The 25696-nt window shown below is 43.3% G+C and overlaps 1 protein-coding gene across 1 annotated transcript in view; it reads left to right on the top strand.

Annotated features, from left to right (window-relative positions):
* stab1 (stabilin 1) overlaps positions 1 to 25696 on the top strand; it is a 187077-nt gene that overhangs the window by 11019 nt on the left and 150362 nt on the right. The window contains exons 4-10 of the mRNA XM_067998609.1: positions 1779 to 1864; positions 2393 to 2462; positions 10812 to 10907; positions 15233 to 15352; positions 22487 to 22683; positions 23328 to 23458; positions 24450 to 24565. Coding sequence (XP_067854710.1) covers positions 1779 to 1864; positions 2393 to 2462; positions 10812 to 10907; positions 15233 to 15352; positions 22487 to 22683; positions 23328 to 23458; positions 24450 to 24565 — 816 coding nt within the window. The remainder of the gene's footprint in view (positions 1 to 1778; positions 1865 to 2392; positions 2463 to 10811; positions 10908 to 15232; positions 15353 to 22486; positions 22684 to 23327; positions 23459 to 24449; positions 24566 to 25696) is intronic.

Below are 25696 nucleotides of genomic sequence, written 5' to 3'. Positions count from 1 at the left end.
AGACCAGCAGAACCTTCCCACCACCATGGAAATCAGTGGATACCTGGTTGTGCTGGGTCGTAGCTCTTTCCGGGAGTTGCTGATTTGCCTTGTCAGGGCAAAATCTCTGCCCAGCCCTTTTAAGGCAAATGTTATCAGGGGGATGGAGACAGAGGCAGGGACTCCTGCTTTCCTGGATCAGATGAAACCCACTGCATCTTTGGAGGCTGGTACACTGAGTGAGTCGAGGCCTACTGGGGAGAAAGTTGGCCCCCACCATTGGAGTCCAGGCCAGAGAAACCGTCTTGAACCCTAAAGAAAAATTGACATTAAAAAAATATTTTCCTATCAGGCCCCTTATGCAGGGTCAGAGGCTGGGTCCCATGGCTGGGATCAGGGGGAGGGGAAACGGCCTGGGAAACTCCATCCCTAGTGTCGACTGACCATTGGATTTTCATGGGGCAGGCGGGCATCGGAAATGAGACCATGGTGGCACCTGTACCTGCCTGCCCCCTGCAAATTAGGTCCACTGATCCTGCAAACTCTGGCCGGGTCAGAGCTGGAGGGCACCAGTGGGCACAATCCTGGCTTAACTTCTGGGATTGTGTCCTGAGGAATTTTGGGGCCCATATAACCTAAAGGACTTAGAGTTCCAAAAGCTTTTGATAAGATTCCTCACGGGAGATGCTACTGAAGATGATAGGAGTGGGATTTCAAGACAAACCCGGATATAGATAAGGAATTGGCTGACGGAACGAATACAATGGGTAGGGGAGTGATGGCAGGGTGCGGGGAGTGGGGGTGGGGGGTGGTGAGTACTGAACAGAATGTCTCAGGGATTGGTGTTGGAACATCTAGTGTTGCTAATCTACATTAACTACTTGGAATCAGAAACCCAATGCAAAACGGTCAAAATTCAGGTCATACTAAACGGAGGAGGGGTCGGTGTGGGAAGGACAGTCATAGTCAGGACGGAGGAGACAGCCAGGGATTTACAAAGGAATTAGGTAAAATCTGCAAATGGGCAAACCAGTAACAGATGAAATTCAATATAGGCAAGTGTATTGGAAAGAAAAATGGGTTTGACAATTACAATATGGATGTGCAGAAACAACTGAAGCTGAAAGGGATGGAGGAGCGATAGTAGGTTTGGCATAAAACGTACCAAATCACCATGGAGAAGCAATAAAGAATGCATGAACAATGCTAAATGATACTCCTAGGTAAAATATCCTGCTCACCAATCACCCTAATCCAGGCATCTTATTATTTTCCACTCGTGGTACTTTTATGTATAGCTACATGTATATACCCTGTTTCTCATGTGCAGAAGAATGTCATAGAATCTTACAGCACGGAAGGAAATCATTTGGCCCATCATGTCTGTGCTGGCTCTTTGAAAGAGCTATCCAGTTAGTCCCACTCCCCTGCTCTTTCCCCATTGCCCATCCTAAGTGATAGTTAGTGGCATGCTGTGTTTAAATTCACTGTAATTAACAGTACAAGGTTTCAGTTTGTGTCAACCCTCTGAATCCCTGCTGGCCATGTAATTATGATAAGTAAATAATACTAATAATTAATATGGAATCTTTCAGATAATGCTTTATCATGTTGAAATGCCTCAAGCAATGTATTAGTTCTAGAATGCGACTGTTGTTATGTTGACAAATATATTATCATTATGCGACTAAATAATGTTTTGCAAATTCGCTGTTGTACATCTTGCGTAATACATTTTTAGATGCAAAACCTAAAACAATACTGTCATCCAATATAATAACTTTTTTTGCCTACCCCAGAATGCCCCCGTGGATCAGCAAATCCCTGCAATGGACATGGCACATGTTTAGATGGGATATCGGGCAACGGAAGTTGCATTTGTGAGGTCAGTCTACATTTCTTAAAAGCAGGTTTTAATTACCAGCTGCATTTGTGACATCTCTTTGAACATAAACTAACTTCTTATAGTTTGGGAAATGTTAACCTTTTTTCAGTGAGTGTGTTTTGTTCTGGATGATAATTTTATTTCAAGTATTATCAATGCTGTATTATTTTGTGCTACAAGTTGTTTTATACTAATACATTCTCAGCTACCTCAGTCAGCTGCTGTTGGATTATTTATATGTAATTCAATTGGCAGTCTTTATACTTGTTTGAGCTATAATGCTTGGGATTAATATGAACTGCACATCATCACAGGGTTTCTTAGGTTGTCATTAAAAGCACAGCTCACCTGGTAATGTATAAGCACGTGAATCTTGCACTGTGAACAGTTCCCCTGCTTTAGAATATAACATGTGTCCTCATGTGTAACATAACGTCAAATAAAGCTCCAGATAACAGTATTTTTGTAGATTCATGGAGAGGGTTCTTTCCTTCAACCTAATTAAACTGTGATTTCCTTTTGCTACAGCCGAAGTACAAAGGAAATGCCTGTGAGGAGTGTGCAGATGAGGAAGCATATGGTCCTGACTGTGTTGTGGGTACGAAGATTCTTTTCTGTAACTTAGAGTTAGAATAATACTTTGAAGTTCACTGAGCAAAAAACGGGCGACAAGTTTTACATCTCACCCAACTTTCGTTTCCATTGCTGAAGTCCAATTTCATTCCCATTGACTTCCACTGTGACTATTTTCCTTACAACAGTTATACTGTACAATATATGTAAAACTAAAAAGACCAAGTAAATGTTTGGAACTTAAACCTGCCGTTGGATAAATTGAGAAGAAATTGCAGTGTATTTATTTAATAATTTAATTTTAGATGAAAACCCTACTAATTCTGTGTTGATTTTTTTGTACTCTTTTGAAGGTGAAATTGCTCTTTGGCAGTAGCTCATGACAGGCGATAGCAAATTGGTATCCCGTTTTATAACCTTCCCGATTTTTGGGTGGTATGCAAAACAGGCTGCCTATTCGCAATCGGCCATTTTGCGTGACTGCCAAAGACCAATTTCGCCCCCTTTTTGTTAAAGGAGGTATTTTTATTACTGTGCCTTTTTTGTCTATTACTTCCCCTTTGTCTGCTCACCTCACCTTACCCTTTCAGCCAGGATGCCACCCTGAGTGACCCAAGCTCTTTCCTGCCCTCTTTTGTTAATCACTGGGAATGTGTGTGTATGTTACAGCAGCTCATGTGCAATATCCTAAGTATCAGCTTACAAATATTTCAGTTCTGTTGAAACCAAAATCAATCCATGCCAAAGAAAAAAATGAATATATTGCCAGAGAGACACCATACTGAGAGAATTAGCCTAAAAATTGTTCATGTATAGCTTATGACTCAGGAAGACGTGCAAATGTTGTCGTGACCTTAGAGATCAGCTTAATTCGTACATTCGATTTGTTGTGCAATGCAGGAAGCATGCAGACTGGCTTAGACAGCATAATATGTGCTGAAGGAAAGTCTTGACGATCATTAAACTCAGGAAATATCTGGGTGGGACAACTTACAGTAACTGCTCTACTTAAAATAACATAGGGGAAGTGTCCTTGAGTACTGAGGGTATTTGTAGATTGAAGTGCAGCTGCAACAGGTCTTTTTACATAACCATTATGCAGCAGAACAAAAATATCCAGATATAGTAGCTTTATGTAGTATTGATCCTCAGATGAGTCTATAGCCCTAATAGTCTGGCAAAATCGGGGTGGCAATCGCTCATTGCTATGATTACACCAATGGCACATTCGCTATGTACCAACAACAGGGAGGGTTGGCTTTGCCAAATTTTGTGAGGCAAGTCCCTTTCCTTAATTTTGGCAGAGAATGGGCAGGCATTGGCAGTCACTGCACAGCTGGATATAGCTCCAGTTGTTAGAGACATTGCGTGACCCTGCACCCAGAAAATTCTAGACTCCAACCATCTTGACCCAATAGCAACCTGTCACCACAGTTGTTTTTCCCAGTCGGGGAGCACTTCAATGCAGCTTCAGGCTGAGGAGTAGGACAAGCACACCTTTTAGGACCACCAATGGGAAATACAAGTGTAGAACTTATAGCACAAGTTCACTATAGAGAGCACTGTATAATATAGGTTTTTATATTTCTCCCTTGTATAGACAGTGTATGTTGAGTAGGAACATGGAAAAAATATAAGTGCTGGTAGGATCCTAAAAGGTAGATGATCAGCTTAAGTGGATGGAATGCGTGGCACGTTCTTGCAACTACAATGTGTGGGAATTCATATGGAAAGCCAAAGTTGGTCAGTGGAAGGAGATGTCCATTACTGGAAGTAAAGAAAGGAAAAAAGAAAGAACTTTCATTTATATAGCGCCATTCATGATCTCAGGATGTCCTAAAGCGCTTTACAGTCAATGAGTCACTTTTGAAGTGTAGTCACTGTTGTTAATGTGGGAAATGTGGCAGCCAATTTGTGCAACGCAAGTTCCCACAAACAACAATGAGATAATGACCAGATAAACTGTTTATTAGTGATGTTGGTTGAGGGATAAATATTGGCCAGGTCTCTTGCTCTTCTTCAAATAGTGCCGGGGGATCTTTTACATCCACCTGAGAGGGCAGACGAGGCTTCAGTTTAACATCTCATCCAAAAGACGGTACCTCTGACAGCGCAGCTCTCCCTCAGTACTGCACCGAGGTGAGGCTCAAATCTCTGGAGTGGGAACTAGGAGTTTAAAAGTTTACCTCAATCTCCTTGCCAGGACATTACATCCATCAATTTTATGCTCTTAAAATCTCTCATCTTCTTCCTGATGGCCTTTAAGGCCATGGGCCTTCTAATTATCCTGCTGCATGCTCACTCCTTTTTGGATGATAAAACTATGCAGCATGCAGCAGGTGGCGATGATTTTCGAGACTTTGGCTGGCCTGTAGAGCCACATCCCACCCGAATGGTCCAAACAATGGAATTGTTGCTTTAACATTCCTTTTGTTTGCTCCACATTAACTTGGATGGTGGCATGTGCCTTTTTGTATCTGTGTTCTTCTTGCTGTGTGGAGGTCATTGCAGTCATCAGCCATGGCTGCCAAAGGTAGTCCTGGTCTCCCAAATGCTATCTGTTCAGTCTCTCGGTTCTGCCAAAAGTATGCAGGCACCGTGGACCACTGCAGAATGCATTAATGTGTAGCATAACATTTCTGCGGTCTGAAACCACCTTCACATTTATGGAGTCATATCCTTCCTGTTGATGTAGGCATTGGGATTGATGTATGGAGTCAAGATGGCCATAGGGGTTCCATCCATATTCCCCTGGATGCTTAAGACGCCTAACAGGCAACAAACGTTCATGGCCCTCGCCAGTTGAACCCCAGTTTTAACCTTTAAAAAGCAAAAAAAAACTTTACCTGGGCCTCCTGTGGCCGGGATATTGCTTGCTGATGGATCTGAGACTGCACGGACCTTAATTGGCCAGCAGTTAAAATGGTGTGCACATGTCAATGACATCGTCGGGACGGGGCTTGACCATTTAAATTAGGCCCCAGCTCCTCTGGAGTGGGTGGTCTTCCAGTGCCCGATTTCAGGTAAGTTAAGATGGTGGCATGCGAGAATGCATTGAGAACTAGAGCGAACCTCCTGCCATCTTAACCTGCCCCGCCTGCACCATTTCCGCCTGTCGAGGAAGGTTAAAATACTCCCTTTGGTGTCTCCTAACTGGGAAAGTGATAAAAATGTTTCTCCAGCAAACATGACGTCAGTCAACTTGCTTTGGGGCTGAATGGCCTACTCCTGTTCTTAATGCTCCTAAGAGCATTTAACCATCTCTTCCATTTAACCATTTCCTGTTTTCCACTCAAACACTTTACAAGTTATTCTATTTCTTCTCTTATGTGTTTGTGTGTGTTTGTGTCCGTTCCCCTGTGTCAGTTTTTTTGTTTATACTGTCTTGGGTGTTGTTGGACCTGACAGTGTTGTGTCCTGATGAATTGGTCCCACTTGTTCAATTCATACTGCACTGCGAGAACACCCTATCCACTCAGCTTTGTTAGCTGCAGCTTGTACTGTGGCAGTAATTACCCAGACTCCAGAAAAGTGTGTCAAAGCCAAATCTTGGCCTTCAGCAAAAAGGCAACAATGGGGAAAAAATATGCAGGATGTTGAATGCACAAGTAGAGAAACATTCACAGCCAAAAACTAGGCTTCAAAACATTCAGTTGTAGCAACAACAGCAACCTTTTGCTTTAAGGGGCACTCCAAAGCTGGCCAAACCCATTTTGCTGTCATGTGCCCAGTTTATATGGGCAAGCTGTGCCCAAACTCATGAAATCGCCTTTATATGCAATTGAAATGGGGCTTGGGCATGTTTATAGTACTACCTCTTTACAGAAAATCCATCTTTGTCAGGTGCAGCTTGTACTGCAGTTGAAAATCCATCTTTAGAGGAGATATTTACCATTGCAGCCTAATGAGAAATTCCAGTATATGAAGGTTACACAGATCGGTTTCTGGTTAGGGGATGGAAAGAACTAAAATAAATGATCGTTTTTTTAAGTGAATGTAAATGTTATATACATTTTGGTATTTCCCAGTCCTGAAATTCAATCTCTGCGTTTATTGCAGCAAAGCTAAATTATTATTTGTCTTGGTTTAAGACGCTGCAATATGGCACAAAATAGCCTCTGACCTAATGGCGACTTTGTTTTTGATGTTTGAATCCAGCATTGTGTTAAAGACAAAAGCAAAACAAAATGTGTTCTTGTAAGTGCAATTAAGGAATTTGAGGCATTAGCCCTTGGTTTCCTGCTTGCAGGCAGAATGAACAGGACGTAGTGTATTATCATAACTGTTAAGAAAGCAATGTTGTGCAATAATTAGGTGACAAGTTCCATTCATTAGAAGTAAAAACAGAAAACGCTGGAAACACTCAGTAGGTCAGGAAGCATCTGTGGAGAGAGAAACAGAGTTAACATTTCAGGTCAATGACCTTTTGTCAGAACTGGAAGATGTTACAGATGAACAACTTTTGAGTAGATACAGAGCCAGAGAAAAGGAAAAGAAACCTTTTATTTGGAGGAAGTGAGTGGAGTTAAAGGAAAAGTTGTTCAATGTGAGAACAAGCCTGGCCAGGTGGAGGAGAGTGGTGGTGGATGGAGATTCTGTCCCACTCCTACTCTGACATCTCTGTCCTTAGCATCCTACACTATTCCAATGAAGCTCAATGCAAGCTCGCAGAACAGCATCTCATCTTTACAACCTTCTGGCCTTAAAATTGACTTTAACAACTTCAGACCTTAACCACCGCTCCCATTTTCTCTGCCACAGCAGGTGCTGGTAATGTAGAATGGATGTACCAGAGCTATTGGGAATGGGGGAGGTGTGGGCCAGTGCTTGGAATGGGGATCCCCTATTGTTACACGACTGGCAGGGTGCTCCACACCCCTGGTGTAACATCTGTAACATCTTCCAGTTCTGATGAAAGGTCATCGACCTGAAATGTTAACTCTGTTTCTCTCGCCACAGATGCTGCCTGACCTGCTGAATGTTTCCAGCATTTTCTGTTTTTATTTTAGATGTCCAGCATCTGCAATATTTGTTTTTTTCCATTCATTAGAAGCGTGGGTGACATTAGATCATTGTTGAAACTATCAGCACTCGGAGTGGTGATTGCAGTTTTGTAAAGCTCCTGGCATACTTGCCCAGAACAGTTGATGCAATTCAAAAGCTCTTTGATTCCTTTGCGTAAACACTATTCTGGTCGCTGCAGTTAGCACTGTTTGATAATTATGCAAATGTTTTTTATTACAATATTTCATTTAAATCTATTAAAATAACCTGTATCTACTGACGATAGTGAACGACACAATGGATGTAATGTCAGGGGTTTTATTGTGCCATTGATCATTTCAGCACCTCATATTTACCTTGTGCCAAAACAATCAGAAGGGAGGTAATCCCTGATATACATGGGTTACATCCTAAATGAAAGTCTCCTGTATTGATTCGGTGCCATGTGATCAAATTGTTTATTTCCCAGGATACTCTGGACAAGGGGAACTGTCCAAAAGACGAAGTAGCTTTCTAGTTCATAATCTAGGCTGACATTTGAGAGCAGTACTGAGGGAATACTGCACCGCCAGAGGTGCTGACTTTCAGATGGGACGCTAAGCCGAGGCATCATCTGCCCTCTCAGAGTGGATGAAAATGATCCTATGGCACTGTTTGAAGATTAGCAGGGACAATTCTCCTGGGGTTCTGGTCAACATTTGTCCCTCAACCAACACCACCAAAAGAGATTATCTCGTTGCTGTTTGAGGGACCTTGCTGTGCGCAAATTGGCTGCTGTGTTTGCCTACATTACAATGGTGATTACACTACAAAATTACTTAATTAATGTGAAGCGCTTTGGGTCATCTGTGGACATGAAAGTCGCCAAAGAAATGCAAGTTCTTTCCTTCTCTCTTTAATTGAAGTCTGCTATTGGTGATTTTAACCATACAATGTGTTTTTTGGAGGGGTGGGGAGAAAAGGAGTTGAAATTTATGCTCATCAGTGCTGAGGAATTGAACATTTTCCCACTTTTTGTGCCTAATACCAACATCAGACATTCCCAGATCAGATATAGCACGGTTTAGACATGGGGCAAAACTTTTCCTATACTCTCCCAAACCTCAGAAGACCATACCTACTTCACATGTCCATTTTCCAAAGCAACTATCTTTGTGGCCTCTCTGAGTGATGTGGAGATTTTTACTTTATCAATCTGGGCTGGATTTGAATGTCTACTCAGAGATGAACGGGCAGAGTTCTTATCTGAGCCACTGTGCATCTCAGTCTATATGGGTGATGCACTCATTAGCCCTTTTTGCTTCTGCAGTCTTTAATAATTTTAACTGTACTAGATGAGTCGGCTCCTTGGTACTGTCAGGCTCAGTAGGGCATCCTAAGCAGTTTCCCCAGTGAGGTGTCAGCCGTGGCTTGGTGGTAGCATTTTGAATGGCGGTGCAGGCCCAAAGGGCCGAATGGCCTACTCTTGCTCCTATTTTCTATGATTCTATGAAAGATTGTGTGTTCAAGCCCCACTCCAGAGACTTGACTGACTAATACTTCAATGCGGTATTGATGGAGTGCTGCACTGTCAGAGGTGCTATCCTTTGGATGAAACATTAAACTGAGGCCCTGCCTGCTCTCTCAGGTGGATATAAAAGGTCCCATGGCATATTTGAAGAAGAGTGGGGGAGGTGCCCTGGCTAACATTTATTCCTCAACCAACATCACTAGAAAACAGACTACCTGGTCATTTATCTCATTGCTGTTTGTTGGACCTTGCTGTGCAAATTGCCTGCTGTGTTTTCCCACATTACAACAGTGACTACACTTCAAAAATACTTCATTAACTGAGAAGCACTTTGGGTTGTCCTGAGGTTGTGAAAGGCGCTATATAAATATTAGTTCTTTTTCACTGATGATATCTTTGTGCCATTTTTCTACTTCAGACTCTTTGGGGGCAATTTTAACCTAACCTGCCCATCAGGAAACTGACGGGATTGGATGCAACGCTGGTTTAATCCCCCGCCCGATTGAAGTCAACGGAGAGTCATAGTGGGCGGGTGTAAAACCAGTGTTCCACCCAATCCCCTGCGTTTCCTGCCTGGCAAGTTAGGTTAAAATTACTCTCTTGTAGTCTGAAAGTCTCCTTATCTTGTAGTCGTGCCTTATATGCTTTAGTCCTGTACAGGACAACGAGAGATAATTAGTAATTAAAGCCTAGTGAATAAACATATAAACTCTGGATTAGGAATCAAGAATCCTTCATGCTGCAGAACTGGGCTGTTTTTATACTTACTTGAGCATCACTCGGCTTTAATTACTAATTATTTTCCTGTTAAATTTCCCCCCCCAATTTTCTGCACTCCACTGTTCTCCTGAAGTCCATGACTTCTTGCTGGGATACGATTACACAGGCACTGCATGACATAAGAACATAAGAACATAAGAAATAGGAGCAGGAGTAGGCCAATCGGCCCCTCGAGCCTGCTCTGCCATTCAATAAGATCATGGCTGATCTGATCCTAACCTCAAATCTAAATTCATGTCCAATTTCCTGCCCGCTCCCCGTAACCCCTAATTCCCTTTACTTCTAGGAAACTGTCTATTTCAGTTTTTAATTTATTTAATGATGCAGCTTCCACAGCTTCCTGGGGCAGCAAATTCCACAGACCTACTACCCTCTGAGTGAAGAAGTTTCTCCTCATCTCAGTTTTGAAAGAGCAGCCCCTTATTCTAAGATTATGCCCCCTAGTTCTAGTTTCACCCATCCTTGGGAACATCCTTACCGCATCCACCCGATCAAGCCCCTTCACAATCTTATATGTTTCAATAAGATCGTCTCTCATTCTTCTGAACTCCAATGAGTAGAGTCCCAATCTATTCAACCTCTCCTCATATGTCCACCCCCAGGCGGACTGCCCAGGCCTTTCCCAAGAGACTATTGTGCATGTCTGAGTCTTGACTGTGAGCGTTGACAGGCGATACAACTGTGCAGGCATCACAGACAAACCCAATCCTGTCCTCACCCAATATTCACACTTCCATCAGGGGTCACTGGATAATATCCAAGCAATGGCTGCTTTTCCTCTCCTTAACCCAGGGCCACTGAAGCCAATTGTAGCATCGTGATCATCAACTTGGCTGGGAGCAGATAACTCAGCACAGACTGAGGATCAAACCTGTTACCTTCCTGGTCCGTATGGTTCGACCATTTACAACAGTTTGTATTTTCATTCAAGTTATTGTTACAGTGTTTGTATTTAAAATTCCTTGAATGCATTTAACTGTATGTTATTGAAAACCCATAATTTGATGAGAAACAGAATGGATATTTAGAATGATGTTTACTACGTTTAACTACATTGTTGTTGGCTGTGTTTGTTTGAAGGATGCAGGTGTGTGCATGGAGTCTGCAGCAATGGGATTACTGGTAACGGAAGCTGCATTTGCTTTTCTGGTTACACAGGTCCAAAATGTGACCAAGGTAAGTATTCTTTCATAATGTAGGTAGGTTAAAAATACTGAGACGTTGACATAATGGGGACAATTTTAACCTAACCCACTCGGCAGGAAACTGAACAGATCCGGTTGAAAGCTGGGTTTACACCCTGTGCGATTTTATTCCCCATTGAAGTCAGTAAAGAGCAAATTCGGGAGGGATGTAAAACCGGCATTCCACATGATCTGGTCAGTTTCCCGCCTGGTGCATTAGGCTATAATGACCCCCAATGTATCAGAGTACAGATTGGCACAGTACAGGTTTTGGCTGAAACCCTCTACTTGCAACGTCTCTGATTTAGACCTCATCACTGTGCAGAGACAGTAAGCAGGGGGCAGGCATTCCCTCATGCGGAAGGCATGTAAATTGGAGGGAAAATATCCTCTGATTGCCATCCTGCACCTGTTGGTGGCTGGTTTCAGACTTGTATTGATGGAGACCTTAGGAGAGGCATGTGAAGGTCTGAGGTATAGCAGGCCTCCCAAAAGAAGGGAAGAAAGACCCTTTAAAAAAGGGAAGCTCATTTACAAAAAGTAAATGAAACACTGATGTAAAAAATTTTCTTGTAGATTTTAGGCATTTATTTGCAATTTTCTAAAGTATAATCATTAAATTAATTGATAGAATGTGAATGAACTTTGACTCTGTCTGGAGTAAGTTTCTGTTTGCACTTAACTCTATTATGAATTTCCCTGTTTCTGCTGGTTCAGTTCTTTTATCCTGTGTATTTTAGAGAAATACTACAAGATTTATCAGAGTGCCAATTTACTTCAGTGTACTGTCCCTCTCTGATGATTAGTTCTTGAAGTATTGAAACTCAGTTATACATTAATTTTGTTGACCAACACAGAAGGTTGGCAGTGGTTATGCCCCCCTGATCTTGGCTACACACTTAAGGGAAGGCACTGAATGGAATCCAAATACTTTGGCACAATATAGAAAATATTAGTAGACAAGACACCCAGGCCTCTTTCGTGCTCGAGTGCTACTCGGAGATGTCTGGCAGCAGATTGTGAAATTTGGGAGTCAGGTGGCACAGGGGTTGGCATACTTCTCTTGTACGTCTGGTACTTGGATTCCAATCTTTGTAGGCTAATGAGGCGAAAATCACCTCTCCCTTCTGGGAGGAACATTCCAGGTGAAAAATTCCCGTGTCATTAAATTGGAAAACAGACTGAAATGGAAAGTGGAGAAAAAATCCCATTGTTTCAGTAGGGCTTTCTTGTCATAGGGGAAGGGCGGGGTGGGGGGGGTGGGGGTGAGGACAGTAAGGCACATTGTAGGAAAAGTGTAAAATGAACTTTACTCTGCATGTGGCGTCGCCATGCCTGACCTGGGAATGCTTGACTGCTAGTGAGTGTCCACAATGGAAAAATGTTACATTCTGTAGCAAACACCCCCTCACCTTGAGCACCACTTGGAGGAAGCACTGAGGGTAGCAAGGGCACAAAATGTACTCTGGGTGGGGGACTTCAATGTCCATCACCAAGAGTGGCTTGGTAGCACCACTACTGACCGAGCTGGCCGAGTCCTGAAGGACATAGCTGCCAGACTGGGCCTACAGCAGGTGGTGAGCGAACCAACACGAGGGAAAAACTTACTTGACCTCGTCCTCACCAATCTACCTGTTGCAAATTCATCTGTCCATGACAGTATTGGTAGGAGTGACGACCGCACAGTCCTCGTGGAGATGAAGTCCCGTCTTCGCACTGAGGACACCATCCAACGTGTTGTGTGGCACTACCACCATGCTAAATGGGATAGATTCAGAACAGATCTAGCAGCTGAAAACTGGGCATCCATGAGGCACTGTGGGCCATCAGCAGCAGCAAAATTGTATTCCAGCACAATCTGTAACCTAATGGCCCGGCATATTCCTTAATCTATCATTACCAACAAGCCAGGGGATCAACCCTGGTTCAATGAGGAGTGTAGAAGAGCATGCCAGGAGCAGCACCAGGCGTACCTAAAAATGCGGTGCCAACCTGGTGAAACTACAACTCAGGACTACTTGCGTGCTAAACAGCGGAAGCAACGTGCTATAGACAGAGCTAAGCGATTCCACAACCAACGGATCAGATCAAAGCTATGCAGTCCTGCCACATCCAGTCGTGAATGGTGGTGGACAATTAAACAACTAATGGGAGGAGGAGGCTCTGCAAACATCCCCATCCTCAATGATGGCGGAGTCCAGCAGGTGAGTGCAAAAGGCAAGGCTGAAGCGTTTGCAACCATCTTCAGCCAGAAGTCCCAAGTGGATGATCCATCTCGGCCTCCTCCCGATATCCCCACCATCACAGAAGCCATTCTTCAGCCAATTCGATTCATTCCATGTGATATCAAGAAACAGCTGAGTGCACTGGATACAGCAAAGGCTATGGGCCCCGACAACAGCCCGGCTGTAGTGCTGAAGACTTGTGCTCCAGAACTAGCCGCGCCTCTAGCCAAGCTGTTCCAGTACAGCTACGACACTGGCATCTACCCGACAATGTGGAAAATTGCCCAGGTATGTCCTGTCCACAAAAAGCAGGACAAATCCAATCCGGTCAATTACCGCCCCATCAGTCTACTCTCAATCATCAGCAAAGTGATGGAAGGTGTCGTCGACAGTGCTATCAAGTGGCACTTACTCACCAATAACCTGCTCACCGATGCTAAGTTTGTGTTCCGCCAGGACCACTCGGCTCCAGACCTCATTACAGCATTGGTCCAAACATGGACAAAAGAGCTGAATTCCAGAGGTGAGGTGAGAGTGACTGCCCTTGACATCAAGGCAGCATTTGACCAAGTGTGGCACCAAGGAGCCCTAGTAAAATTGAAGTCAATGGGAATCGGGGGAAAACTCTCCAGTGGCTGGAGTCATACCTAGCACAAAGGAAGATGGTAGTGGTTGTTGGAGGCCAATCATCTCAGCCCCAGGACATTGCTGCAGGAGTTCCTCAGGGCAGTGTCCTAGGCCCAACCATCTTCAGCTGCTTCATCAATGACCTTCCCTCCATCATAAGGTCAGAAATGGGGATGTTCGCTGATGATTGCACAGTGTTCAGTTCCATTTGCAACCCCTCAAATAATGAAGCAGTCCGAGCCCACATGCAGCAAGACCTGGACAACATCCAGACTTGGGCTGATAAGTGGTAAGTAACATTCACGCCGGAAAAGTGCCAGGCAATGACCATTTCCAACAAGAGAGAGTCTAACCACCTCCCCTTGACATTCAACAGCATTACCATCGCCAAATCTCCCTTCATCAACATCCTGGGGGTCTCCATTGACCAGAAACTTAACTGGACCAGCCATATAAATACTGTGGCTACAAGAGCACGTCAGAGGCTGGGTATTCTGCGGTGAGTGACTCACCTCCTGACTCCCCAAAGCCTTTCCACCATCTACAAGGCACAAGTCAGGAGTGTGATGGAATACTCTCCACTTGCTTGGATGAGTGCAGCTCCAACAACACTTAAGAAGCTCGACACCATCCAAGATAAAGCAGCCCGCTTGATTGGCACCCCATCCACCACCCTAAACATTCACTCCCTTCACCACCGGCACACAGTGGCTGCAGTGTGCACCATCCACAGGATGCACTGCAGCAACTCGCCAAGGCTTCTTCGACAGCATCTCCCAAACCCGCAACCTCTACCACCTAGAAGGACAAGAGCAGCAGGCAGATGGGAACAACACCACCTGCACGTTCCCCTCCAAGTCACACACCATCCCGACTTGGAAATATATCACCGTTCCTTCATTGTTGTTGGGTCAAAATGCTGGAACTCCCTTCCTAACAGCACTGTGGGAGAACCGTCACCACACGGACTGCAGCAGTTCAAGTAGGCGGCTCACCACCACCTTCTCAAGGGCAATTAGGGATGGGCAATAAATGCCGGCCTCGCCAGCGACGCCCACATCCCATGAACGAATAAGAAAAAAAGCACAAATAGAATCACCCAAAAATATAAATGAACCAGAGTAAAATCCTACTATCGGAGATCTAATGCTTCAAGAATTGTGCAGAAGATTTGGATTAACACAAGAATCCAGGGTTACTAATAGTATTTATAAGTTATGGTGTTTTCATCTTGTATGGTATTTAGTTTAAAGATTTCACTGGACTGAATTTTATTTTCAATGTTGGATTACGGGTGATGGGATCATTTTATTCAAAGCGAAAGACAGCCCGAATTCAAAGAGATTTATTTATTGATACGGTGGGATGGTTGCCTCTTGCAGTGCTGTACCACTTTACCACTCAATTCAGACGTGATAATTCAGCATGATAAGAATAGAAATAAATGCCTGTTGCTTTTCCTCAGAGGTCCCTGCTTGCAAGGCCCTGCGATGTAGAAACAATACACAATGCGTAGAAGAAAAGAAGGGGAGCTTCACCTGCACGTGTATGCCTGGTTTTCAGGAAATTGCAAGGACCTGTGTGGGTAAGAAAGTTTACCCTCTCAGTACTTAACAGTTTGCAGAGAATCTGATTGCACGTTTGAGAATGGAAATACATTTTTTGGCAGTTTCCTGATTTTAATATCTTTCTTACTGACATTACCAGAATCATTTACTCCTGCTCTTCTTATCTGCGCAGTGAATTTATTGAGTGCATTGGAGACTCATCTGGATATTTTCACCTGTATTCTCCCCCCCTCCATTTCTTCAGCATTTTCTGGTGGTTATGCCTTTCTGCTATTGATCATTATAGTTCAATTTATTGTTTTGGTGGCTGTACTATTGTGTAAACCCTTTACACTTCAGCTTTGCATTTTTCTTAATTTATTCTAGCTAGGATATCTGGTTAGTGATCACCATTTCATTAGAACAAAAAAGAAGAGATCTGATAGAGGTGTTCAAAATTATGAGAAATTATTGATAAGGTAATGTAATAGGGTAAATTTTGGGAAATCAACATTTTGGTCGATCAGTTGGTAACGAGAAGGCATAAATTTAAGATCATCTGCAAAAGAATGAAGGGAAAGGTTAGGAGCATTTTTTTCACACAAAGGATTGTTAAGAAATGGAAGGCCTCACCAGAAACAATGGTGGAAGCAGAATCCATAAAATGGAAGTGGAGAAAATATTTGAAAAAGAAAAAAAAATAGGGTATCGGGAAAGGATAGGGAAATGGCAGTGAGACCTCGTTCAGAGAGTAGGCAGAGGCACGATGGGCCTAATGGCCTCCTTTTTTGCTGTAAAATTCTATGTGCAACACTGTTGAGGTAGGGGCAGTCCCAGACCACTCTTTACTAGAAAGCAAATAGATATTGTGATGGTGAGGAACTGCTGCCCCTTCATTACAGGGATGACATGCTGAATACACCAAGCTGGCCATCACAGATTGCCAGAGTGCAGGAACAGTCTTTCATATTCCCTTGCCTGTGGTGTACCCAGAGGCTGGGTCTGGTGATGAATTACTGCACCTACACTTTGAATAAGACCAAGTGATTGTAGACCCTTGCATCCATTATGAATCTTCCTCCAGGGAATACCAAAAGGATAGATTAGTACAGGTGTGGATCTCTTCTCATTTGGAGTAGTTAGAGGTCCATTATTTAATTATTTTATTTCAAAAAGTGACTGCACATATATATATATACATATATTCGTGTGCCTGTGCAACCAAAGATCTGCAGGTAACGCTATGCCTAAATAAATTTGGTCTAAGGTTGCCAACTCCAAGTGATTTGACTCCTCAACAAAGTGACTCATTTTCTGGACAAACACTGTTCTTTGCAAAAAAACAAGTAGAGAGACAGAATGAGTTATTAAATGATATAGTTAAAACACAGGCCTTCCTGGAATTAGGAAATCAGTAATTTCTCAACAATGCAATCTAACCTTGGGAGGATTTGCTATAAGGACACCAGGGATGAGAGGATATATTTATGATGAGAGACTTAAAAAAAAACTAGAACTGTATTCACTAATGCAGACAAGGCTAGAGCAGGCCCCAGTAGAAATGTTCAAAGTTTTGAAAGAATTTGAAAGAGTAAATAGTGAAAGTTTTTCCACTGCATTGAATCAGTAACAGGAGACAGAAACTTAAGATGAGTACTAAAACATAAAGAGGGATATAGCAGAAAAAAATTCACACAAGCGAATTTCTTGAGTGTGTTCAGGACAGGTTTCTACAACAATATGTCCTAGAACCAACAAGGGGGCAGGCCATATTAGATTTAATAATGAGGAATGAGCCAGATTTAGTTAACAGCCTAATGGTGCATGAACATCTATCTAACACCGATCATAATATGATCAAGTTTAACGTTGTGTTTGAAAGGGAGAAACCCGTACCAGCTACTAAGATTCTAAATTTAGGTAAGGTCGACTTCAACAGGATGATGTGGAGATGCCGGTGATGGACTGGGGTGGACAAATGTAAGGAGTCGCACAACACCAGGTTATAGTCCAACAGCTTTATTTGAAATCACAAGCTTTCGGAGCTTTGCTCCTTCGTCAGGTGAAGTGAAGAGTTACATAAAGGCACAGCATATATAGTCAGAGAACAATGCCCGGTGATTACAGATAATCTGATTAGAAAGATTATCTGTAATCACCAGGCATTGTTCTCTGACTATATATGCTGTGCCTTTATGTAACTCTTCACTTCACCTGACGAAGGAGCAAAGCTCCGAAAGCTTGTGATTTCAAATAAAGCTGTTGGACTATAACCTGGTGTTGTGCGACTCCTTACATTTGTCAACAGGATGAGACATATACTGTCCACAGTAAACTGGGCAAATCTGTAAATGGGTAAAATGACAGATCAGTGGGAGATGTTCAAAAAAGAATTTAACGTGCTACAGAACCAAATTACACCCCTAAGGGGCAAGAGCTCCTCTTGCCAAAGAAAAAGCCATAGATGCCAAAAGAGGTAAGGGAAAACATAAAACTAAAAGAAGAAGCATGCAAAAATGCAAAAAATAGCACAAATCCTGGCGACTGATAGAGATATAAAGAACAGTAAAGGGTGACAAAACAGATTGTAAGAGCTACAAAAAGGGAGTATGAAAAGAAACTTGCAAGGGATATTAAAATCAACACAAAAAATGTTTACAATTATATTAGGAAAAAGAGGGTGGGCAAGAGAAATGTAGGCCCCTTAAAAACTGATAATGGTGATATTGTAAATGAAAATAAGAAAATGGTGGACCTGTTAGATAATTACTTTGCATCAGTATTATCGGTAAAGGAAGAGGATAACATGCCGGACACCACAAGGAAATTAATTTTGAATCGGGGATGGGGACTCACCATAATTAACGTAAGCAAAATAACAGCAATGAAGAAAATAATGGCACTAAAGAGTGACAAACCCCCAGGACCAGATGGTTTCCATCCCAAGGTTTTAAAGCAAGTAGGTGAGAACATTGCAGAAGCCCTAACTATAAACTTCCAAAGTTCTCTCGATTCAGGAACCGTTACTTAAATTGGAAAATTGCACACGTCACTCGCTATTTAAGAAAGGTGAGAGAGGGAAACCTGGGAATTATAGGCCAGTTAGCCTAATATCTGTTGTCAGGAAATTACTAGAGTCTATACTTAAGGATGAAGTGACTGAACACCTTGCAAACTTTCAGCTGATCAGAGAGAGTCAGCATGGATTTGTAAAGGGTAGGTCATGCCTGATGAACCTGATTGAATTTTTTGAAGAGGTGACTAATGTAGTGGACAGGGGAATGTCTATGGATGTTATTTATATGGACTTCCAGAAGGCATTTGATAAAGTCCCTCATAAGAGACTGTTAGCTAAAGTTGAAGCTTATGGAATTGAGGGCAAATTATTGACCTGGTTACGAAATTGTCTGAGCGGCAGGAGACAGAGAGTAGGGATAATGGGCAGGTACTCAAATTGGGAGGATGTGTTGGGGCCTCAACTATTCACTGTATTTATTAACGACTTAGATGACAAGATAGAGAGCCACATATCCAAGTTTGCCGATGACAGAAAGGGAGGCAGCATTGTAAGCAGTGTAGATGGACGCATAATTACAGAGAGATATTAATAGATGAAGTGAATGGGCAAAACTGTGACAAATGGATTTCAATGTAGGCAAGTGTGAGGTCATCCACTTGGGACCTAAAAGGATAGATCAGTGTACTTTCTAAATGGTGAAAAGCTCGAAACAGTAGAGGTCCAAAAATTCTTAGGGGTCCATATATATAGATCATTAAAATGTCATGGACAGGTACAGAAAATAATCAAAAAGGCTAATGGAATGCTGGCCTTTATATCTAGAGGACTAGAATTAAAGGGGGTAGAAGTTATGCTACAGCTACACAAAACCCTGGTTAGACCACATCTGGAGTACTGTGTTCAGTTCTGGGCACTACACCTTAGGACAGATATATTGGCCTTGGGGGGAGTGCAGTGTAGATTTACTAGAATGATACCTGGACTCAAAGAGTTAAGTTACGAGGAGAGATTACACAAACCAGGTATGTATTCCCTGGAATTTAGAAGATTAAGGCATGATTGATCGAAGTTTTCAAGATATTAAGGGGAACTGATAGGGTAGATAGAGAGAAACTATTTCCGCTGGTTGGGGAGTCTAGGACTGGGGGACACAGCCTAAATATTAGAGCCAGGACTTTCAGGAGTGAAGTCAGGAAGCACTTCTACACGCAAAGGGTGGTAGAAGTTTGGAACTCTCTTCTGCAAAGGGCAGTCGAGGCTTGCTCAATTGCTAATTTTAAATCTGAGATTGATAGATTTTCGGAGCCCCCATTAATGTACCCACCTTAATATCTTTGGTAACAAAAATCTATCAATTTCAGATTTAAAATTAAGGCGGGTATATGGAGTTAGGTCACAGATCAGCCATGATCTCATTAAATGGCGGAACAGGCTTGAGGGGCTAAATGGCCTACTCCTGTTCCTATGTTCCTTCCTATGTTATTAGAATATGGAATGCATGCTACAGAAGTTGAGTCAATCATGGCATTTAAGAGGGAACACTTCAGGAGGAAAACTATTAGAAGATTTGAGGAAAGAATAAGGGAATTAAATTATGTAGATAGCTTTGATGTGAAGCTGACCCCATCACAGACATGATGGGCTCGACTTTTGGACATCCGAGCCGGTGGTTTCATGGTGGGGGGCTCCGAAAATCGGGGATTCCCGGGGTGGGCCCGGAGCCTGGCTCCAACCCGCCCACTTCCGGGTTCCCCAGTGATGCGCTTAGATGCGCATGCAGCCCCCGCATGCGGGACTCCCGTCGGCAATTAAAGCCGGCGGGATCCCACTTAAGGCAATTAATGTGATAGTTCAGGTCGTTAGCAGACCTGATTTGTAGGATATTTTAGGAGGGGTGGGATTTTCATCTCAACTGAGCGTGTTTCCCGTACTGGGGGAAACACTCCCAGTTGAAATGGACGTGTTGCAGCCACCAGCCTGTGGCAGCTGCAAAGGTCCATTTGACAGGTGGGTGGGGGGGGGGGGGAGACCCTCACTCATTGCAGGAGGCCATTCTGTCACTTTGGGCAAAGTTTGGCCTCCACCACCCTCCTCCTAACAATAAAATTCACCAAATTGGAACCTCAACCCCGGTCGGTGCAGACACATTTACGTATCTTGCAGACCCCCTCAAACGTACATCTTCCGGATGGGGGCCGCCATAGCTGCAGTCATGGCCTCCTCGGAGGACGAACTGCATCACCAGCCTCACCGGCCACTCCATCCACCTCTGACACGTGGAGCTCCACAACACAACGCTGTGATACATCCACCTGCACAGCAGGAGGGAGGGCAACCGCAGAGAGAGATGCATCGCAGAAGGCACTACCCTCGCCACAGGGTGTACAAACCAAGGCTCAGCTTCCTGGACCTCTCTGAGCAGCAGTGCACACGGAGGCTCGTGGACATCTGCAGCCTCCTTCATGCCAAGCTGCTCCCGGCTGGCCCGAGCACCATCTTCTTACCTGTCGCCGTCAAAGCCACCACTGCCCTCGACAACGTCTCCTCCGCATCCTTCCAGGGTGCCATTGGGGACATCGCCGACATCTCTCAGTCATCTGCACAAAAGAGCCTTGAAAATACACCAACACCCACTCTGCAGTGACACAATGGGTGGCATCAGTTGTGGGTCTTCATGGTGATCCTCAGGAAAGGGCATTATTGCACAAACCAGACAAGATTTGCAAAGACGTGGCAGTAGTGGTGACAATATAATATGTAATGTGAGTTGATCAGAAATCAAATATAAGTAAAAACCATGACAAACAAACCCTCAAACACCCTTGTGCATCCCCTTCATGCTCACGACATGTTTGCCTTATGCTTCCTACTACACATATGTGATGCATGCCCTGTGGCTGCAGCACAGGTAGTGGCAGGTTGGGTGAGGCTGGCCGTGAGAGAGATGCATGAGAAGGTGAGTATGAGACAGAGCCATGAGATTGTATGAGGATTGGGTTGAGTGGTAGTGGTGGGATGAGTACAGGCGAGGTGAGTAAGTGCAGGTAAGATGAGGATGAGCTTTGAGTGGAGTGATGTGATAGAGTAGTGTTGGCAGTGCAGAAGGAGATGTGGGGTGGGGGCGGTGATGTGGCAGACAGAGTGTAGGGGAATAATAAGTGTACTCACTTCGGCTGACATACTTAGGTCATTGAAGCGCCTCCTGCACTGTATGCAGGTGCGTGATATGTTGGTGGTGCTGGTGACCTCCTCTGCCACCTCAAGCCAGGCCTTCGTGGTGGCAGAGGCAGGCCACTTCCTCCCGCCGCCGGGGAGAAGATCTCTGTCCTCCTCCTCCTCACCCCATCCAGTAGGACCTGAAGTGAGGCATCATTAAACCTGGGAGCAGCCTTCCCCCGGGGCTGCTCCATGCTGTAATTTTGGCTCCTTTCTGCAGCATCAGTCAGTGGAGGACCGGCCCTTTAAATAGGGCTCCTCCAGCTGACAGCCTGTGATGCGGGTGCGCAGTCCGTCCGCTGCGCAGCTTTCCAGCCGAAACCCGGAAGCCAAGGTAAGTGGCTTCAATTAGGCTGCGATTGCATGCGAAGCACCCCGAATTCACTGGGCGCGTTACTCACGCGCCCAGTCGATCCCCTGCTGCCAACCCGCCTCCCTCCTAATATTGAGCCCGATGAGTCAAATGGCCTCCTTATGTACTGAAAATTCAGCGATTCTGTGCACTGCAAGGATTTATCTTGCCGATGAAAATATAATGTAGTATCATTAAATATCTTTCATATTTTTGCATCGCTCTCACACATCCTGCATGTGTGAAAGGTAACAGTGTGCCGACTCATGCTCACACTTGCATAGAGCTTGATCTTATAGTTAAATGGTGGAAGTAATGCAAATACTTTTGGATGTAGGTGGTACCATACTGTAAGCATTAGGGAATGGTTTCACTTATATTAATAAGTGCATGGTGCACTGTGCAAATGGTGGTAATTGTTACCCATACTTTATGTGGGTGAACCCATTATATAAGCCCTTTCACCCCCTATGGGTGGTGCCAATTTTGCTAAGTTGACATTAGTTGATATATGAAACATTTGTCTGGGATATTAACGTTCAATATTTTTAAATTAAATCCTTTATTTGTTATTCTGTACTCTAGCAATAAATCCATGTACTAAGAACATCTGTGACAAGAATGCAGAGTGTGAATACTTTGATGAAGGAAAATACAAATGCACCTGTCATCCTGGTTACCATGGAAATGGAAAGCTATGTTTGCCAATAAATCCTTGTAGTGTTGATAATGGTGGCTGTCCTGAGAAGTCTACTACGTGCAAGTATGAGGGACCGGGAAAGGTACATTTAACTAAGTACTAGGATCAATTTGCATGTCAATTGACTTTTTAAATTAAGGAATTGTCTTTTTGGTTATTCATGAAAATTAAAGTTGTGTTATTAAATGATCTCAAATCAAAGTAATTTAGATTAAACTGTTTGGTCCAGTTCCATGAAGACTTAGTTGATAAATACACTATGCGAATCACAGAGATTTGAAAGACCCTAGGTTTGATCTCTGATTGTCCAGAAGGGGTAGCAGGGAAGCTCTGCAATTGGCTTCAACTCCTCTGGGCTAGGGAGGGGGAAAACAGCCAGGATTTCGGCCCCTGATCACTGCCCAGTAACCTCTGCAGGAATGTGCATGTTTGTGAGCACCCAATAATGACAGACTTAGGCAGTGATGCCCTCACAATCAAAATGTCTTCCAGTACTCACTGTCAAGGCTCACACTGTGAATCGCCACTTCCATGGGGTACAGGAGGATGGTGTACACCTGTGCAACTGTACCTCTTCAGGAGAAGAGAGCAGAAAAAAGGATTAGAGTTGGGAAAAATAAGAAAAACGTGTCTTGTCTATACCTGTTTTCAAATTAAAAATGTGTTGCCTCTGCTATGTTGATCACAGATGAAGATTTCCATGGTATTTTCCTTTCTTTTCTAAAGTCATCGTGCACGTGCAAAGATGGATTCATCGGCAAGAATGCTTCAGAAGGTTGCATCTTGAAAGATGTTTGCAAGCCGTCTCTCTGTAATGAGACAGCAAAGTGTGTAACTGTGTCACCAGGAAATTTTGAGTAAGTGTTTCCCTGCAGATTCCTTGATATTTGATGGCTGTTGTTGTTCTCATTGGGTACACATCACTGTTGGAAAATGAACCTGCTCCACATTGTTTCCAGATAGTGAAGCACTTTAGAGTAGGATACGATTTGAATATTCATAGGTTATAATGCATATGGTAAACCCAAAGTATGCAGTTGCTGTACCAAAGAATTTATGTAGTGTTGACTGGCACATGGGGGGGAGTTTTCAACTGTTGGTCACCCGTTTCTCACCTGAAAAATGGATGACTGGCAGAGGAAAATCTGGTTGGGAATTTGGACAGTCATTTGCCTGATTCAATTTTCAGGCAGGCCTTTAAATGGAGACCCGGGACTCCTGCCCAAAACAGGCAGGAGAATGTTTAAATATGTACGTTTATATCTACACCAGCTTTAGGACCCCGATTGAAATTTTCACGGAGAAATAGGTAGACCATGCCGCTCAGAAAAGATTAGCTTTTGGGTTTTTTAAAAAGGTTTTTGTGGGGCCAGGGGAGCATTCATTCGTACTGAATATGGAATGACCAGAGAAGATCTTTTAAGTAGTTGCATGCAATATATGTGTTTCCTATGGTTTCATGAGACTGTGAATGTGGCTGTCCTGAGGTTTATTATTTAACTCTTATATAGAATTCCACTAGTTGCTATGTGTAGTGCCATTCTGAATGTGCTCAAAGATTTTCCCTGATTGTTATTTCTAATGAAAGTGTAAGCTTGTTCTAAATGAGGAATTTTTACCCTTCCATCTTTAACAGGGATATCTTTGAATTGCCTTTGCCTGGACCCAGCTTGCAAATTAATTTTTTTGCTTAAAGTAACTAAATCATTAAATAACCCGAGTTTACCTTTCACACGGAAGAAACATTTTTGTTATTCTTCTAGATGTATTGAATTATGCATAATATCAATGCTACTTTCATTGGATCACAGTGATTGATTCATTTGTGCTTGTATTCCTACTGTTCAGGTGTTTCTGTAAATCAGGTCGGATTGGAGATGGGCGGAAGTGCATTGGTCCCATAAGGGAGGTGATCCAAAAACTAATCACCAACCAGTACAGCGATGCATCAATGAAGATGTTTGGTAACTTTCATGAATTTTCTCAAATATTCTCAAACTATTGAGATGAATGAATTACTTAAAAGTGCCCTTTCCTCTCAAGCCCATAAATCTTCATTTGCCAAAGCAAAAGTTATGATTTATTAGGAATGAGAAAATGGTTTGGATTTAACGGTCCTTTTTAAGGCACCTTTAATGCCAATGTTTTTCCAATGAGTTGTACTATTCTCCATATTTTTAAAACACTGTTCCTGCTAAACATTACTACTTTGTTACACTATATTAATTTTAAAAACTTTTATTTTTTCACACTGGGATACCTTTTGCTCCAGTTTCAGTACCATACAATAATAAAATCTTACATAAATGCACTAACAGTCCTCTTCACACATGCACAATGCAGAGGCCCAATAGGCCTGCAGTAATATTAGACTCTGCACTAAAAAATACCAATCCTTTGACCTATTAATAACTTATTCTACACCCTCAGAAGAAAGCCCTCTGGACACAGTTGAAATAAAGTGCAACCCAACTTAATTCTCTAAGATGGAATATCGCTACTGTTTCTCCTTGGTGACTGTGTGATTTGTGTGTTTTACATCCTAATTCTGTGCTTCTTCTAGGTGCTCCTATCCCCAGGAATCAGTGACATGGCTGGCTGTTGGGTGTCAGTAGGAGCCTCTTGGGTGCAGGTTCTTTGCCTCCTTGTGCTGGGTCCTGAGGTGACCCTTGAACTGATGCTGCCCGCTGCTGTGGTGGCTGGCTGGCTCTGCCACTTTCCAGCAGATCTCCTATCATTGTTGAAGGGGGCTGCTGGATGTGGCTTCATTCTAAGAGCCCTTATCTGTGCCTACTTCAACCATGTTCCTTCTGCTGAGCACTGCTTCAGTATGTCCACTGATCTGGGTGGGGATAAGCCTCTGTGAAGCTATAATAATAGTGAAGCCCTGTGTAATGGCTCTCCCCATCTAATCTGTCAGCGTGTCGAAGCCAGACAGCCTTTATAGTGCTGCCTGGGAGACATATTCATGTCGCTCCCACACAGGAGACTGTCTCTTGAGTAACACATCTGGCCACTGCATCAACTCCTGTCTACATCTTTTCCCTCCCTACCACAAATATGCCATTATCCACAGACCCTTCTCTTTGCACATC

Source organism: Heptranchias perlo, chromosome 17 (assembly GCF_035084215.1).
Source record: "Heptranchias perlo isolate sHepPer1 chromosome 17, sHepPer1.hap1, whole genome shotgun sequence".
NCBI classification, from domain to species: Eukaryota; Metazoa; Chordata; class Chondrichthyes; order Hexanchiformes; family Hexanchidae; genus Heptranchias; species Heptranchias perlo.
The sequence above is the reverse complement of the archived record's forward strand: the minus strand, read 5'-3'. Positions and strand labels throughout refer to the sequence as shown.